Raw genomic sequence first — 18,707 nt, 5'->3', positions numbered from 1 at the left:
TGTGCGTACATTTTTACGTAATGGCAAACTAGTGAAATAGAAAATAATATATATATAATGATGTCCATTCATCGACGTGTACTAAGCTTGTAAAATATTCAACAAAACAGATGTAATCTATATGCGATAAATAAATGATCGTTTTGTTTATTAATCTAATATGAACGTACTCACAATTATTCATTAATATAATGCAATGATTATTCAACTGATGTGATGAGATCATTGTTAGATACTGAACGGTGTTAGCTTCATATATGTTACGTATTTGGCGAGAAGTCTTAGCTTGCAGAATTTATTGTTATTATTTTTCTTTTAATTTGTTGATTATTTTTTTAAAACTTATATACATTTCTTTATCTCTCGTAAAGTTTGGTAGTTTGTGTTTGTTTTCACGCGAGTTTCTTGAGTAATTATCAACTCTTCTGGCATTTCATTGATAAGATCTAGCAGTTACAAATTGACAAAATATTTTGACATTTAAAGTTGTTTTTTTTATCTTAATACATGCACATTTGTTTCAAAATTCAGACTGTTTTTCATAAAAGATGTATGAATCAATACTTTGAAATCAATTAAATTTCTTGGAGTTATTCTAGTTAAGTATTGTAATAAATTGTTTTTTATTAGGTATTTAATTAATGAATTCTTTTTGTTGCTGTTGTTTGTTTGTTTGTAGTGTCAAGATTATAACATGGTGTTTGCAAAATAGGTTTTAGAGACACTTCACTGTTTTTATAAAGTGCATTACCTAAACCTAAGGTATAACTGTGGAAGATACATGAGGGGTGAGGGTAATAGTTACAGTGGCATCCCTCAAGTGCATTCATATTCGTTTAAAACAGATACCTTGAAGATGCACAATTTTCAGGGAGGATTACAACATTTCTGGACCCCCAGTAGGACTTTGCCACTCACTTCCTTTTTACTCCAAAAGTAGGACCCATTTAATTTGATAAACATAAAGACTGCATTATTGTTTTTCGTTCGTATACTGACGGCTGCTGCCATCTATTGGATTATTTGTAAAGCTCTTCTCTAGTAATTAAGCTGTTGTTGATAAAATACACTTACTAAATTGGTTACTCTTGAGGTAAATACGTTCTTTTGTACAATGTTTCTTACACTTTCTTAGTATTATGTAAATGTTAAAAAGTTCTATGTAAAAAGATTTTCATTCTACGCTATTTAATATATGTACTAAAATTACTTATTAATGACTTTCAGACTGCTGCTGAATGGGAGAAGGTGTTTCTCATTGCTAGTTTAATCCATTTCGCTGGGGTGACGTTTTATGCTATTTTCGCCTCTGGAGAATTACAATCGTGGGCAGAGCCACCAGTGAAGGACGAAGGTGCATCTTGGAATCCACTCGAAAATGCATTTAAAGATGAAAATCAATCAAAGAATGGTGACGTCACAGGCCCTATAGCTATTGCAGGTGTCAAGCAACCTTCTTATGGCGCCACAGTCGATAGCCAACAGCCAATGTTCGACATGAAAAAAGAACCAGTGCAAGCGCCCCCTACAGATCGTTATATGCATGGAAGTATTGAGGACAGAGAGTATTAAGGTAGTTGTTAATATTAGTTGTTAAATGCCAAAGCAATATAAATGTTTCAAAATTACTATTATTAATAATATATTATCATCAATATATTCCATTTCATTATGATTCTGTTTGAGAAAATAAAATGTTGTGAATTGGTGATGATTAATAGACTTCAATCTATTATACTGAGTGTTGTGATGATCAGCTCTTTGTCCCTCCATTTCTGGTCGTTGTTCGTAGAATAAGAAGTTTTTCGTATTTCTGATATAGAGGAAACATTCTATATAAAAACAGCACATAGTTATGTTTTTTATCATTATTTGTATTATTCAAAACTCATCATTATATAAAGAAGATAAACGAGGTAGTTTCGTTGCCTATTATCCTTAATATTTGATTGTCTTTAATTCCTACAAACTAGTTCTTTCATTACTTCATTCTATTTAAGAAGAGAAGAACTACGATTACAGAAAGAAACTGAATTTATAAGAGGTTTTAAACTTGACGTTTACAACAATGAAACTTTTGCAGTTAAAAATTGATATATTATTCAAGAAAATATGTTTCGATTGTAATTGGGTCGTAGCTGTACAATCTACTGTCCTCGATGTACTGAATTTAAACTATTATTTATTATTACGTTCTTTTACTTCGTATCGCAATCCTTTCTTTAAAGGTCACGCCTCGAAGCTATAAAATTTATGTGGGTTAATATACACGATGTTACAGGAAGATTTCTATCAAAATGGATATCGTACAGATCTCTTCCTCCCAATTTGATTTAACACGTTCTAATCAAAACTACAGGGGTCTGCTAAATGCTTGGTGAAAAGCTACATCGTGTATGTAATTTGATGCTGTGTTCAGATTTTAATATACACCAATGAGCAGGAACCAAAGTTATGAAAATGGTTTATGATTAAACGGAGTGTTTTTTTTTTCTCTGCTATTTGAAACAAATATTCCTTACTCGACCATATTTTTGTTTTAGTAACTAAGATTAAAAAAAGGCAAGTACGTCTTAAAATATATAAAAAGTGTTTTTGTGATAATATCTAGAGAGAGAGGAAGATATTGTTTGATAACACGAGCACACTTATTTTTATTTCATCAAATTAAAATTTCAAATATGGTCATGAAATATATATTTATATATATACCACTACATATCTACTTAAAAGAGAACTAAGACATAAAACTTATTTGTTTAACCAACTGAGTGTATAGTGTAAATATATTTTTCGTCGAAGGAAGATCTCATTTTTAGTTGATCTGGTTATTTAAAAGCGGGAATTTTTCTATGTAACTGTCTCAATCTATGATAAGTAATTCCACAATACAGAATGTATTTATTTTCTCATGTAAGAGAGACTAAGAGAACTGAAAGCACATATTTATTGAAATCTTGATGTGTATTCCACAAATTAATAAATATTATTAGTACATTTCATTAACGTGCGGTATCCAGATACAATAGATAAACGTAAAGATTCGTGTAAAATCTGAGTTTGAAAGTGACAATTGCAAGTAGGTAACCAAACTGTTTGAATATTAACCGTCTAAAGCACTATTGATTTAACCATTTGTTTTTCAGTAAATCCAATTCTATCGTGGACTCACAGTGGTATAAACAGAATACTAACAATAATTACATGAACAACATACATAAAACGTTCTCACTCTCTTTAATAACAAGAAAGTATATTATTTTGGGTTTACGTATTACAGTTGAGGCATGAAGCGCTTTCTGTAAAAATTCATCGCTGAAATTTGTCCAAGATCTCATCTTTAGAACAAAGTGCAAGGAGTTTCTGTCCCATTTTATTTGGATATATTTCAGCATAATTGAATTACGTGGGATATGTAGTAATAGAAGGAAATTACTGAGATGATTCTTTGAATATATATATATTTCCTTTCTGTTTTTAAATCAGAGAAGAACAGGTTGTCACTGTTTGTGTGCATGATATCCAGAAGTGATAAACCTCGGACTTTACCAGTTTGGAAGTCATTTCGCTACCACTTCCACGGAATGACACGATAACATGAGACGTTAAATATCTGATATTACTGTGTCCAACTAAACACACCTCAAATCCTCACACATTATACGATAACGTAAATACCTGACAAAATTCCGGCAAAATCCTCGTGTAATAATTAAAGGACAATCATTAGGCCTTACAAGAAGTACACTACTCTACGACAGATACTATACTTCATTACTCACTGTGACATGATGTAATACTTACACGACAATTGTAATGCAATAAAAACGAACATTGCTTTGTGACATCACATTAACACCGCGTGTACACTATTATAAGACAATGAACATTGCCCTGCGACACATTACGTAGCTTTAGATCTTACTAAAATATTATGTTATTTTTTACACGACAATTCTAAGATACTAAACGCACCAAGCATTATCCTGTACACCACATCAACGTCAGGCCTCACTAAAACATGCATTTTTACACAAGTACACAAAGAATATTTATAACATCATACATAAGTTCACCTTTGAAAAGCTAAACATTAATTAGTATATACTGATATACGAATTTCTTTTCGATCCCGAGAAATCTGTTTTTGTGGGATTATAAAATTTGAAACATGTCCTACAATATTTCGTATTTTGATAGTTCGTTTTTTCAAAATCATTTTCGTTGTGCATGTATTAAGTGACTAAGCAGTGTATGTAATCTATAACAATTTGATAAACCCTTTCGAAATTGAAATAATATTTATATAATATTAAAATGCAAACAAAGAGACCGTTAAAAGAAAATCTTAATGAAACTTTTATGTTCCAACTACTTTTCAAATGAACAAAATTTCCACTTTTCTATTCTCAAAATATTTATGATTGGCTTTTTTTTTGTATTCTTTTGCGAGCAGCTTAGGTAAATAGCGTGATAAAGGTCCCCAGTAAAGTTTGTTTCACAGTAGAGCATGCTAAAAATAATAAGTAGGCCACGCCTTACATATCCCGTTAAGAAACCCCATGCTTAAAAGTAGCAAATACAAAAAAAAAACCATCAGAATGATTCATAATACTAAAATTTTACCACGTTTGATTTTAAAAGCAAATTAAACTGCCTGTACTTTGAACACAGTCGAAAATAACGTTGACATTTGATTATTTAATATTTACAGCAGATTGTTCAAATAGTAAAATTGTAGTCTTTCAGCCTGTGAATAATGTTATTATTTTGTTGTTGTAGTTGTTTAATATTTGAATTGTCAAAAATAATTTCACATCAATAGTTACGACCTTAGGTGTTCTATGTACAATGACAAATTAAACTTGCATTATAATTATTATATTTCAATTTTGGTGAAAACATTTTTTCTATGACATATATATATATAGCGTTGTGTTTAAAACGACTGATTTCTGTTAACCCACTCTGTAAAATATCAAAATGGATGTGTTGTGTTAGCATTAAATGCAATTAACCTTGAAAATAACAAAATACGTTCTTTAACTCGCCAGATTACAACAAGTAATCAATATTAATTGCATGTATATTTCTCAAATTCAAACACAACTTTTTTGAATGTCATTATACTGTACTGAATGTTTAATGCTTGCTGTTCTTGTAAGTTGATGAAAACCAAAATAGGTGCATCAGTTCAAGATGAAAATGTTCAATTTAAAATCTAACAATTCTAGTCGCTTGTTTTCTCACGTGTTCTTGTTATATAAATGTGTTAGGGAGCTTCAGAAGCATAGATGTGGTGAAAGCTGTTAAAATAATGTTCATTGTTTGATTTTCATTTGTCAAGTCACAATGGTTTCTGTTAGTCATATAACTGAAATTGTTAAGTCACTCCAATAAAAACTGTAGTTTACTAAAAATATAGCTATGAAGATAAAAAGGGTGCAATTTGTGTCAAGTGTTGTAAATAAAGTATGTTATAGTGATATACAAAGTGAATTATTTCTTTTAGTCTTGCAAGCTTACGTTCCATGTCATATCACTAAATATCAGTAATAAACACATCAATTTTACCGCAACGTTTTTAATTGAAGTTAACTGATAACCAATACCTATTAATCGACTTATAGTCAACTTATAAGGCTTCAATAGACTGAAAAAAAATTCAAAAACAGCAGTTTAAGGTTTTAGTTTCGGTGTTGATTTATTATTATATATTTTCAGAGTTTTTGAACTGTCAATCAACTGAAGTTGGATTTGGAGTTCGATGTTTATTTGACACCAATAATGAAACATTAGGATGAATATTTCTCATAGTAAAACCCTCAAGTGAACAATGATTTATAATCAACTGATTAGTCGTATAAACCAAATCTGGTTTCGGTAATGTGTACAAATTAATATTTTACTTTCTTTAATTTACTCGCATAGAACAAGTGTTTTATGAACGTTATGAATAAGCGATTGAATGTTTCTACACATTTGTATTTTATAAAACAAATTAATAATCAGAATCACATAATTTCTAACTTCAATTGCATATAGTAATTATTCCGTCTCAACTATTCATTGACTATGTACTATTTTTTCTATATCTAAAATTGATATTTACTCTTTTTTTCTTTAAACATATGCAGCTGTATGGTGCTTGAATATGAGTACGAAGATAAATATACAATGATACTGTTTCCTAAATGAGTATGCGTTGTAGTGAGAAACATGGTTATATTCAGTTGGTATTTGTGTGATGATGGATATTTTTTATAAACAAACCATAATTGTTTGTTTTCATCAATGGGTTGATATATCGATATTCTTTAGAATCATTCATCATAACTGACAACCGGGAAGTGTAAAGTTTCGTATTTAAGATTCAAATTAATGCACAACTACATCTAAATCTAACGGTTCTAGACAATTTGTATTAAGCTTCATTAACGCATGGTGAGTGCTGAGCACGCACATTGTAACTGAAGTAAACACTACTTTCTAATCTAACGGTTTTAAACAGTTTGTTATAAATAATCATACTTGTCACAAGACATTATTTATCTAGTTTTTAATGGATTTAAAAAAATTTAGAATTGTGTATAATAATAGTAGTCCAACCACACTATGTTCACCATCTCTATTGCCGACGACGCGTTTCGCTCAATTCAGAGCTCATCGGGCCAGCTGGAGCACAACAACGCAGTAGTGGTAGAAACACTATTGTTATTGTGTGAATGTATTTTCCAAGCTGGCGAAGCTTCTCATAAGTCATGAATATTAGGCGTTGTCGGCACTGGACGTGGCAAAAATGTGTGGTTGGATACTATCATTATACATTTTTCTAATTCTTGAAAATATCTAAAGGACTAGATAAAGAATCCAGTGTTAAAAATATAATAGGCTTAACACTAATATCTTATGACAAGTATAATTAATTATAATCATGCTTCGCCAGCTTGAAAATGGCACTCGCACCATAACATTTTGGTATAAAGTTTCACTAATGTTTAGTGAAATCAAGGAGTGTAAACGTGTTTAGTGAAGAGAAACAACCAGTATCCAATGAAAATTCTTTATTTCTTTAACGCTTCATCTTACGGTTTTATCAAGAGATAGACACCTCACTGAACACAAGCACAGTCTTAACAGAACAAAACAGCCGATATTATTCAAAATAATAAAAAATGAGTTATTATGAATAGTTTCTTTTGAGTTTTCTTACTAATAATAGGTATTTTTTACTAGTTACAGCTTTTACAGTAACGAAGAATATATTTTAAACAGGTACGACGTTTCGATTACTGGTACAATTATTCTCAAGTACATAGAATGATCACACCAGTGATCGAAACGTCGTACCTGTTTAAAAAATATTCTTCCTCACATGTTGTAAACTGTAAAAAAAAAAGAGTTCTCACGTATCGTCTGAGTGATCACGTTCTCAACAATAAAGAGGTAACAATCAGTATCATTTTTTGATGTTGTAACTGAGTAAATTATAGTAAAAACTCTCTATATGATACTCTAACGGTATCTGAGAGTTTGTTACATAGCTTCACTAACACACGATGAGTAGTAAGCGGCATGTTTTAACTGAAGTACCCTGTAGTTAAACGCATTATATTCTACGCTAACGGTTTTAAACATATTTTGTATAAAGCTTCACTAACTCATGGAACTAGATGTACTTGCGCAGGATTTCCGAAAGTGTTCTGTTTCAAGAGTAAATAAAACCAAAATTAAGAGTAAGAAATATATTCATTTCTTTGTTTTGAAGTTCTATGTCATGCTGTGTTGTAGCTTACAGAGTATATAATTATGCTCGTGATTCATGGCATGTGCACGTTTTACTGACGTCACGACAGTATAAAATGCAACTTTAAACGTCTCTTATGTGACGTCTACTGACTGACTGACAGACAACCCACTACTGTGTAGTGGTGCGAGTGGTTTGAAAAATGACCCCTCAGGTGGACTTCGGCCCCTTTCGCGGAAACTAAAGTATACTATAGTAAAAACACTTTATATTCTACTGTAACTGTTTTACACAGTTTACTGAAAATCTCCACTCATACATGGTGAATACTCAGCGGCATGTTATATCTTAAGTATGAGTAATATTAAAAATAATTCCATATTCTACTCTAACGATTTTAGATAGTTTGGCATAAAGCTTCAGTAAAGCATGACGAGTGCTAAGCACAATGTTGTAACTGAACTGAACTATAGAAAAACATTTTGTATTGTACACTAATAGGTTTAGACACTGTTTTATAAAGCTTCAGTAAAGCATGATGAGTGCTAAGCACAATGTTGTAACTGAACTGAACTATAGAAAAACATTTTGTATTGTACACTAATAAGTTTAGACACTTTTGTTTTATAAAGCTTCAGTAAAGCATGATGAGTGCTAAGCACAATGTTGTAACTGAACTGAACTATAGAAAAACATTTTGTATTGTACACTAATAGGTTTAGACACTTTTGTTTAATAAAGCTTCAGTAAAGCATGATGAGTGCTAAGTAGCATGTAACTGAATCTATTTATAGTAAAGACCACATTATATTCTATTTTAGAGGTTTAAGATAATTTGGTGTAACACTTCACGAACGCAAAAAGAGTGTTAAGTGCATTGTTGTAAATTAAGTAAACTATAGAGAAAACACTTTATTTTCTATTCTAATGGATTAAGCTAGTTTGGCGTAAAGCTCCTCTAATTTATAGTGATTGCCAAGCAGCATTTTGAAACTGAAACAAGACATTGCAAAAGCACTTTAAATTCTGCTCAAACTTTTTTAGACAATTTGGTATAAAGCATCAGTGACATATGAGTAGTACGAAGCATAACGCAGTGAATGAAATAAACTCAAATATAGAACACTTTATATTCTACGCCAAGCGTTTTTAGAAATTGTTATATAACTTCAGTAAATAATTTTGAGTACTAAGTAATGTGTTGAAACTAAAGTAAGCAACAATAAAAACATTTTATGTTCTATAAATCATTAATATTAATTATATTTTGTAATAAGATTGGGGAACCAAGTGTCACAGAAGATACTAAATTGCCATTTTTCCATATGATTCTGGATTAAAGCAAAACTAGTGATACAGTTAACAAAACATTTACCAAACGTAATTAATGTCTTGTCTTGACGAAACTAGTGATACACTTAACAAAATATTTACCAAACGTAATTAATGTCTTGTCGTGACGAAACTAGTGATACAGTTAACAAAATATTTACCAAACGTAATTAATGTCTTGTCGTGACGAAACTAGTGATACAGTTAACAAAATATTTACCAAGCATAATTAATGTCTTGTCGTGACGAAACTAGTGATACAGTTAACAAAACATTTACTAAACGTAATTAATGTTTTGTCTTGACGAAACTAGTGATACAGTTAACAAAACATTTACCAAACATAACTAATGTCTTGACGAAACTAATGATACAGTTAACAAAATATATACCAAACATAAATAATGTCTTGTCTTGACAAAACTAGTGATACAGTTAACAAAACATTTACCAAACATAATTAATGTCTTGTCTTGACAAAACTAGTGATACAGTTAACAAAACACTTACCAAACATAATTAATGTCTTGTCTTGACGAAACTAGTGATACAGTTAACAAAATATTTACTAAACATAATTAATGTTTTGTCTTGACGAAACTAGTGATACAGTTAACAAAACACTTACTAAACATAATTACTATCTTGTCTTTACAAAATTAGTGACACAGTTAACAGAATTGTTACCAAGCATAATTAATGTCTTGTCTTGACAAAACTAGTGATACAGTTAACACAATACATACTAAACATAATTACTATCTTGTCTTTACAAAACTAGGAATACAATTAACAAAACATTTACCAAACGTAATTAATGTCTTGTCTTGACGAAACTAGTGATACAGTTAACAAAACATTTACCAAACATAATCATTGTCTGGTCTTGACAAAACTAGTGATACAGTTTACAAAACATTTACTAAACGAAATTAAAGTATTATCTTGACGAAACTAGTGATACAGTTAACAAAGCATTTACCAAACATAATTAATATCTTGTCTTGACAAAACTAGTGATACAGTTAACAAAACATTTACCAAACATAATTAATGTCTTGTCTTGACGAAACTAATGATACAGTTAACAAAATATGTACCAAACATAATTAATGTCTTGTCTTGACGAAACTAATGATACAGTTAACAAAATATTTACCAAACATAATTAATGTCTTGTCTTGACAAAACTAGTGATACAGTTAACAAAACATTTACTAAACGAAATTAAAGTCTTGTCTTGGCAAAACTAGTGACACAGTTAACAAAACATTTACCAAACGTAATTAATGTCTTGTCTTGACGAAACGAGTAATACAGTTAACAAAACATTTACTAAACATAATTAATGTTTTGTCTTGACGCAACTAGTGATACAGTTAACAAAACATTTAGTAAATATAATTATTGTCTGTTCTTGACAAAACTAGTGATACAGTTAACAAAACATTTACCTAACATAATTAATGTCTTGTCTTGACGAAACTAGTGATACAGTTAACAAAACATTTACCAAACATAATTAATGTCTTGTCTTGACGAAACTAATGATACAGTTAACAAAACATTTACTAAACATAATTATTGTTTGGTCTTGACAAAACTAGTGATACAGTTAACAAAACATTTACTAAACATAATTATTGTTTGGTCTTGACAAAACTAGTGATACAGTTAACAAAACACTTACTAAACATAATTATTGTCTGATTTTGACAAAACTAGTGATACAGTTAACAAACCACTTACTAAACATAATTATTGTCTGGTCTTGACAAAACTAGTGATACAGTTAACAGAATTGTTACCAAGCATAATTAATGTCTTGTCTTGACAAAACTAGTGATACAGTTAACAAAACATTTACTAAACATAATTATTATCTTGTCTTGACAAAACACTTACCAAACATAATTACTGTCTTGTTTTGATAAAACTAGTGACACAGTTAACAAAATATTTACTAAACTTAATAACTATTTTGTTTTGACAAAACTAGTGGAACAATTAACAAAACATTAACCAAAAATAATTACCGCTTTGTCTGGACAAAACTAGTGATACAGTTAACAAAACATTTACCAAATATAATTACTGTCTTGTTTTGATAAAACTAGTGATACAGTTAACAAAATATTTACTAAACATAATTAATATTTTGTTTTGATAAAACTTTGATACAGTTGAAATCAACATAAAGAGCAGCATTTGATCAACAGTATACTTTAAACGAATATTTTTGATCGTACCAGCTAATTTTGTATTATATTGATCCTGGCACATATATAATCGTTTACAGTTAAATAGGGAATTCATGGATTACCCTGTCTTGTTGGAGGTTAAGTACAAGCACAGACATGGATTGAGTGTGGCTTCTAGTAATCTGTTTTGTTTAGATATTCTCTCTTTGACACAAGAATTTAAAACCGCAGAGAACAAGAATGTGAAATCGAGTATGAAATTAGCCTCTAATGTCTTTCAAGGTAAATTGGTTAAATAAATAAGAGAAACAATATTGTTTAATTAACAGGAATTAATGTACGCACAAAACATTAAAATGTTGTACAAAAAAGTCGTAACAAACTAATAAAAAAAGAGGCATCCACGAGTACCAGGCAGGCCCACCGAGAGAGCATGTATTTTTCGTGTGGTACACTGATCAGCAGTAGGCCATCGATAGTGGCAAAAATGTGTACAGAATGTATCAAATCAGTACGGAACATTTAAGTAAACATTAAATGCACCTTCAATCACTTATGCGTGTACGCAGCAACATTTCAAAAACTATTGGTGTCCAAATGACTCTGAAGCATAATACATTTGGATTCTAACTACGCTACAACTATCACACTGACATATTCATCTTCTTTTCAAATTTCTTTAAATTCTTCTTTAATAGTTTTCTGTTGTTCTGATTTATTATAATTACTAACTCGTGCCGGATGATTTTTTTACCATCTACTGGATGCAGATATGTTGATATATGATATATAAAACATTCTTGGTCTTCGTTTTTAATATCTATCACACCTTTTTCTAGCTTGTATCTTTTTAGGTAATTCGATAATATAAACTTTTCAATGGATTATGTTTATGAATTCTAATCTCTAACTATCAATGCTTACTAAGACTAACCCAGATCCTCTTGCTTCAAAGTCAGTCATTTCTTTTAAAAATTTGTCAGCAGGATTTCTATAATATTTCTCCAAATTAGTCGACTTCAGAATTATTTCATTTTTATTTTCGAATGTTAACTTTTAAATTCCTTTTATATCTTAACTCACCAACTTTAGGAAGAATAACATTTTCTATATGAAACAAAAATTCTTGAGCTTTACTATACTTACTAACGTTATTTATTAAATAAGTTTTCAAACGTTCTTCATAGCCTGTTTCTATTTCTTGAATAACCTCATTTTTATGTAATGCCTTCTCACCCTGTTAACTTTCAACATGAGCTTTCTTAAAAGATGGTTTTTAATATTTTCCATAAACATCATTTTATTTTTTCTGTCTAGATTTATTCGATTTTACAATTAGATCTTTATGAAAGCTATAATTTCTAGCAAATATTTCTCTTTGAATCTTATCGACAAGAGACTTTACTAAAATGTATTTTCTAATTTTAGAATAACAGCCATATTCTATTCGTCTAGTGAACTATTTTAACCATTTTACAGTTTTAGATCGAAGTGTTCGCTCCATTTAATTAGCTATAAATTTATTAGGAAACAAATTTATTAATATCGAGGTCATTTTTTCTCATTTTTTAAATATGTGCATAACTTTTTTATGCTCTTCAAGATATGATTGAACAACCTTTAAGCAACATTCAAACTACATTTTTTCGTATATATTTTGGTTTGGTTTTATAATAATTATCACTAGCACATTTTTAAAGATACATCACCATTATTTTCATTTTTATGAAATTCATCAAGTGATTTCTCTTCTTTACATGTAGAACACTTTTTAATTTTTTTAATCTCTTTCGATGAAGTGAACTTTCCTTGTGTTTTTTCAAATGTGTTTTAATAATTTGATAACCACATTCACAGTGAACTTTTTACGTCTTTCATTTTTAGTTTTATTATAATAATCACTGACACATTTTTTTACACCAAGATCTTAGACCATCTTCGGTTTTATTATTTTAATTAAATTTGTTGATAGGTTTTAACTTTACAAACAATACAATTTTTTGTCTTGTTTCGTATTTTAATATAAAGTTTCTAAATAAGTGGATATTAAAAACGATAGTTTTGATGAGTTCGAACAACTTTTTAGAACAATTGAAAGTAATGATGTGGCATCTAAAATTAAAGAATGTGGAATAGAAAGGTTGACACCGGAGTAATGTGGTATATGTAGAACCAAATTAGTTTTCGATTATAGATGTTATCATTGTAATGGCCTAAGCAAAACACCTTATTCTAAAGTAAAATATTGAATGAACTACTTTAATAAATTAATAAAGATATTATCGATAAGAGATATGTTTCATCATTTTGTTATCTTTTACTAAGGTAAATGCATGAAGTATATATTTAAGTTAAGTCGAATAAAAACGAAAAAAGAACAAGCGAAAAATTTACTGAATACTACAAGAAGTAAAAACCTACAGAATATCATGATGGATTTAAAACATATTATTTGGATCCATTGATAAATAAAATCATAGAATAATATAATATGGATAGTACATGTTAAAACGTATAAGGGGTTCCTAAAACAGGACCTCTTATATTTTCAAAATTACCTCTTTAAGAAAATCAAACCTGTATTAATAAAAAGGTTTCTAAGTAATCGGAAGGATATTTGGATTAAAAAAATGCTTTCATGTTTAATAACAAGCCTGTATACTTTATTTTAGATAGAAGTAATAATCCTTGGTTTAAAGCTAAAGATTTAGTCGAAATATTGGAATATCAGAAAATGAGAAATACAATACGTGATCATACTGATATTGAAGATAAATATAATTTTCAAGATTCTAACAACCGTCATGAAACAGGGTCCTGTCCTTGGATAATTTACAACCACACTCAATATTTATCAATGACTCTGGGTTGTATTCATTAATTATGTGTTAAAAATTACCCGAAGCAAAAATTTGCAAAAAATGAGTAACATTTGAAGCGTTACCATTAATTAGAAAGACTAGTGAATATAAACTAAAACAAAAATATAAAAATCAAATGGAACATTTGAATAAACAATTTTTTGAAAACAGATATTATAACTAGAAATATGAGAGACAGTAATCGTATATTGTTAAATGCAGCACGAGAAATAATAAATTAACAGAAAACGAAAGAGATTAAATAAAATCCCATATAGTAGCGAGACGTAAGGATGCTAATAAATGAGTTTTGGTTTCCGTATGGTAATTTATATAAAGAAGCATCTCAGGGTCCTATAGGTCCACCTGGAAACATTTCTAAGTTAACGAATGATGGCAATTATGATATTGAAAAAAAGAACTAAAGAAATACCATAGATGCAACTGATAATAATGATACTATTAATTTAACGGTAATGGAATAATATGTTTATAGTAAAACCAAAATCGTAATAGAAGTAAAAACGTTTTATATATACCGAAAGGATTATTATTAGGTAATGATAATTTTGCTGTTGATAACTAAAATGTTAAGAAACCGATAGAAAAAACTGACGCATCAACAAAAACTATGTAGATAAAAAATTAGAAAAAAAATTGACCAAATAGAAGAATTTGGTAGAACATTACAAATTACTACACTTGTATTAGAAAGAAATTCTAATCGTTGTTGTTTGCTTTAGAGCAAAGATACATTGGGTTATCCTTTACATCCACCGCGGGGAATTGAACCCAGGATTTTAGCGTTGTAAGGCCGTAACTTTCCACTATCTCTCTAATAAACAATATGTAGATGATATAAATCGATTAACCAAACGATTTACTATTTCAGAAATTAAAAAAAATACAGTAGAGTTTGAATCTTACGTGGAATTAAAAATAGATTATATAACTAGCTAGTTTCCATTGTATGATACTGAAATTTTAATAAGAAAAAAAAATATTAATAATTCTGATTTTATAAAAAAGGAATTTGTTGCTCAAAGAAAACGTGTATTTGAAAATTACTGTAGTATTTGAAACACGAGAGTTATATTGTTTTTAAATTAAAAATTGGGAAAAAATAAATAGGTCCATTTCAAATAAGTGAAATACTTATTATCCAAACTTATGTTTGTTAATGCTTATAAGAATTATATGATTGAGTTAATTCTCACAATTTTTATGGAAATACCTCCAAAAAATTTCAAAAGATTATTAGATACTTTTTTTCATCTCACATACGAGCACTTTGTAATAATTGTTATTTTTATAGATTTTGAGCCAATTTGATTATTTTAAATATTTTTCATTTTGTTGCTCTCCAACTGAAGGGATTTTTGGTGATTTTTATCGGTTTTGACCTATTTTCGTTTTCTACATTTTTCTTCTATATAAATGGAAGCAATAAAGATTTAAATGCTGTTGGATCACTTCAATATACTGAAACTCCTAAAGGGAATGAACTAAAACCAGGAGATAATTTCTCTGTCTTTGAATTAAAGACAATTAGAACTCAATTTGACGATAGAATTTTAGTGTGCTAATAGATGAAAACTGGAACAAATTACAAATATATTTAGCTGATCTATTTATTAAAAAGTTAACTGAGAAAGATATTAAATAATGAATGGAATAAAAGATCGTAACCTTATTAATAAGGGAATGAAAGACTGGAAAAATAATCAATAAGCTCGTATCATTAAACTTGGGATTTAACATTAACCTGTGTGAGCATTTCCTATGCACATTTTGTAATAATTATTACTTTAAAGTATTTGGAGTTTTAAAAAAATATTTTCTAACAGTTTTTGTTATATAAATATAGTTGAAGTAGTGATAATGCTTCAACTGAGGAATAATTTTGGCATTTTTCGAGACTTTTTACATTTTAAGTACTTTTCGATATTTTTCACGACTTCTAAATGGGTTATGTTTTAAAGGGCTGAAACTCTGACTGACCCGTTGTATTTTTTAATAAAATTTAATTTTTTAACTATTTTCCATCTAGCTGGCGTAGAACCAACATACTATCCATGTGAGAGGTAATAATTGAGGCATGGAGAGCAGGGCTAAAAGAAAAGTTTGATTGATGATTATCATTTTTCGTTGATTGTTAACGATTTTAAGCTATTTTTATGATTTTTTTGTGTTTTCGGTATTTTGTATTCTTTGAATTCATTTCTTTCTAAGTGACGCAGAAGTCCCATATATATATACTATTAGTGTAAACTGACATAAAAGCGCAATAATTAATTCTGGCTGTCAATAAGTTCAGCTGAAAATTTCTAGTTCGGCTAAATGTTGCCAGTGATAATTTATTTCATAATGCCTGAAATGAGTTAAGATTGAAGGCTTCCAGATGGCAGCACATGATGGTCTGCAGTCACAGTGATGTAGTTTCGGAAGTACCTCTAGAAGAATATTGGGAGACGAGGACAGTCTGTTATAAGCTATTGACATATTTGACATTAACAACATATATATAGAGCAATATACGTATATATATATGGTCTTGCACACATGTACGTTTATTACATAAAGTCATTAATGACTGTTGTATAACACAAATGAGCCAAACACACAAAGAACACCACAGAAAGCAACATGTACGTGGAAACAAAAAAATCGATCTAATATGTTGAGACTCTGTGATATAAGTTGACTGTTATAAGTAACTTGTAAGGTATTATTTGAAGATACATTGCACCTGTTATATTAATTAATTCTGGTAAGAGAATCTTTCAGTTACAACATTGAAATATTAGACTGGTATTAAATTTTTATGAAGAGACAAACATAACAAAGAAACACACACACACACACACACACTACGTCTGAGAGATAACACAGTTTTATTTTGTGTTTTTCGTAAAGGAGTAGTTCGAGATATTTTTATTGAACTGATTCGAAACTATTTACGGGTGGATGAAATTATCAATACTATATGAAATTCACAGACATTCATTTAGATATCATAACAAACGTAAACTTAGTGTACTCATTTGGTTGTCATAGAAAATGTTCTGTATGGCAGATTTAACTATTTTAAATAAACAAACAATTTTACTGAATATTTTACTAACATTGTTTCAGCACAAGGTGTAGTCAGTAATAATACATGAAAATGCAGGCTATAAAAGAACTAGGATATGAAAAGTAACACTCGTGTGATAAAAGCTTTGTAAGTCACGACAAAAACTAATACCAAACTTGTAACTGAAAGAAGTTCTCTAAGGAAAGAAAATGTAAACATTAGTGGATTCTACTGGTCAAAGGTCATCTCGTGTATGTAGTAAACAGTTTACAGCCTTGACTATATTCCTTCCTACTGGATCTGGGCTCTATCCATGTGATAAGGATGCATCTTCTATTGGTGATATAAGTTGTGAGTTTATAAAGCCTATATAAATGTTGTTTGAAAATGTTATGACTATCTCATAGAATTTTAAAGCAGGAAATGATTATTATCAAGTGGTTATGGTTCTTTTCAACTACACATCTAACTTAACTTTTGACTAATTAAAATTCACTTGATCTTACGTTTTAAATCCAGCTAATGGTCAACCATCCTGTCTTGTTTGTGAAGTATATTGATAACCTCCAAACTACATTCCAAGAGATATTCTGAAAAACCACCATAATGGCCAACTGTAAGACAATGGTGGTTGTAATGAACAATATACTGGCAAGGTTTAGATGAGAGGTACAAGATTTTTGTGCTGACTTTAGGTGTATATAATAAATTTTGTACATTTCTTTTCCTTAACTTAAAAATGTCTTCATTTTCTTATTTTGGTTTATATATTATTTGTACCATGTCAGGTATTTTTGATAAATGTTTTGTTTCTCGTGACAAAGTTTTATTACAACAAGTATTTTTATTTAGTTTATTTGATTAGTTTAGTAATGCATGTTCATTGCATTTATTTATTTATTTAACATTTTAATAATCTAACCATTTTATTATTATTGAGTAATGAATTGGTTTTATGTTTTTCTTTCTCGTTTATACAGTTTTGATTGAATTGTATTTCTGTGTTAAAGAGGGTTTTCCATATATTTATTCTTATATATTGATGAGTAGTATGTTAGCCAACCCTCTCCTAAAGGGGTTAGGTGATATTTCTTCAAAGATTATTTTGATATGTAAGCTTCTGTATCAATGGGGTTTATTTTTGTATTATGTATTATTTCTGTAAATATATATATATATATATATATATATATATGTATAATTTCATTGTTTAAGAGTATTAATTGTATGTATTATGCACTTTTGCCTTACTAAGGATTTTCGTATTGTGTTTATTATTAATTAATTATGTATTGTGTTACATTTTTAAGTTTAACTGAAGGGATTTTTAAGTTATAGTTTTAAGTGTTGTGTCATTCATGTTGCATGTAAACATTTACAAGTATATGAGAAAGTTAATGTATTTTTGATCGTGTCACAAGTTAAAGTTAATTGGTTTTAAAAGTTAAATTTAACTTTGGAATGCCATGAATTATCTACCTTCCTATTTT

General features: G+C 29.2%; 1 protein-coding gene across 1 annotated transcript in view; it reads left to right on the top strand.

Annotated features, from left to right (window-relative positions):
• Positions 1 to 5,013, top strand: part of LOC106478494 (vesicular glutamate transporter 1-like) — a 168,785-nt gene extending 163,772 nt beyond the window's left edge. The window contains exon 13 of the mRNA XM_022382106.1: positions 1,228 to 5,013. Coding sequence (XP_022237814.1) covers positions 1,228 to 1,572 — 345 coding nt within the window. The 3' untranslated portion in view covers positions 1,573 to 5,013. The remainder of the gene's footprint in view (positions 1 to 1,227) is intronic.
• Positions 5,014 to 18,707: the final 13,694 nt, after the last annotated feature.

This window comes from Limulus polyphemus, unplaced genomic scaffold (assembly GCF_000517525.1).
Source record: "Limulus polyphemus unplaced genomic scaffold, Limulus_polyphemus-2.1.2 Scaffold217, whole genome shotgun sequence".
NCBI classification, from domain to species: domain Eukaryota; kingdom Metazoa; phylum Arthropoda; class Merostomata; order Xiphosura; family Limulidae; genus Limulus; species Limulus polyphemus.
This window is presented reverse-complemented; position numbering and strand designations above follow the sequence as displayed.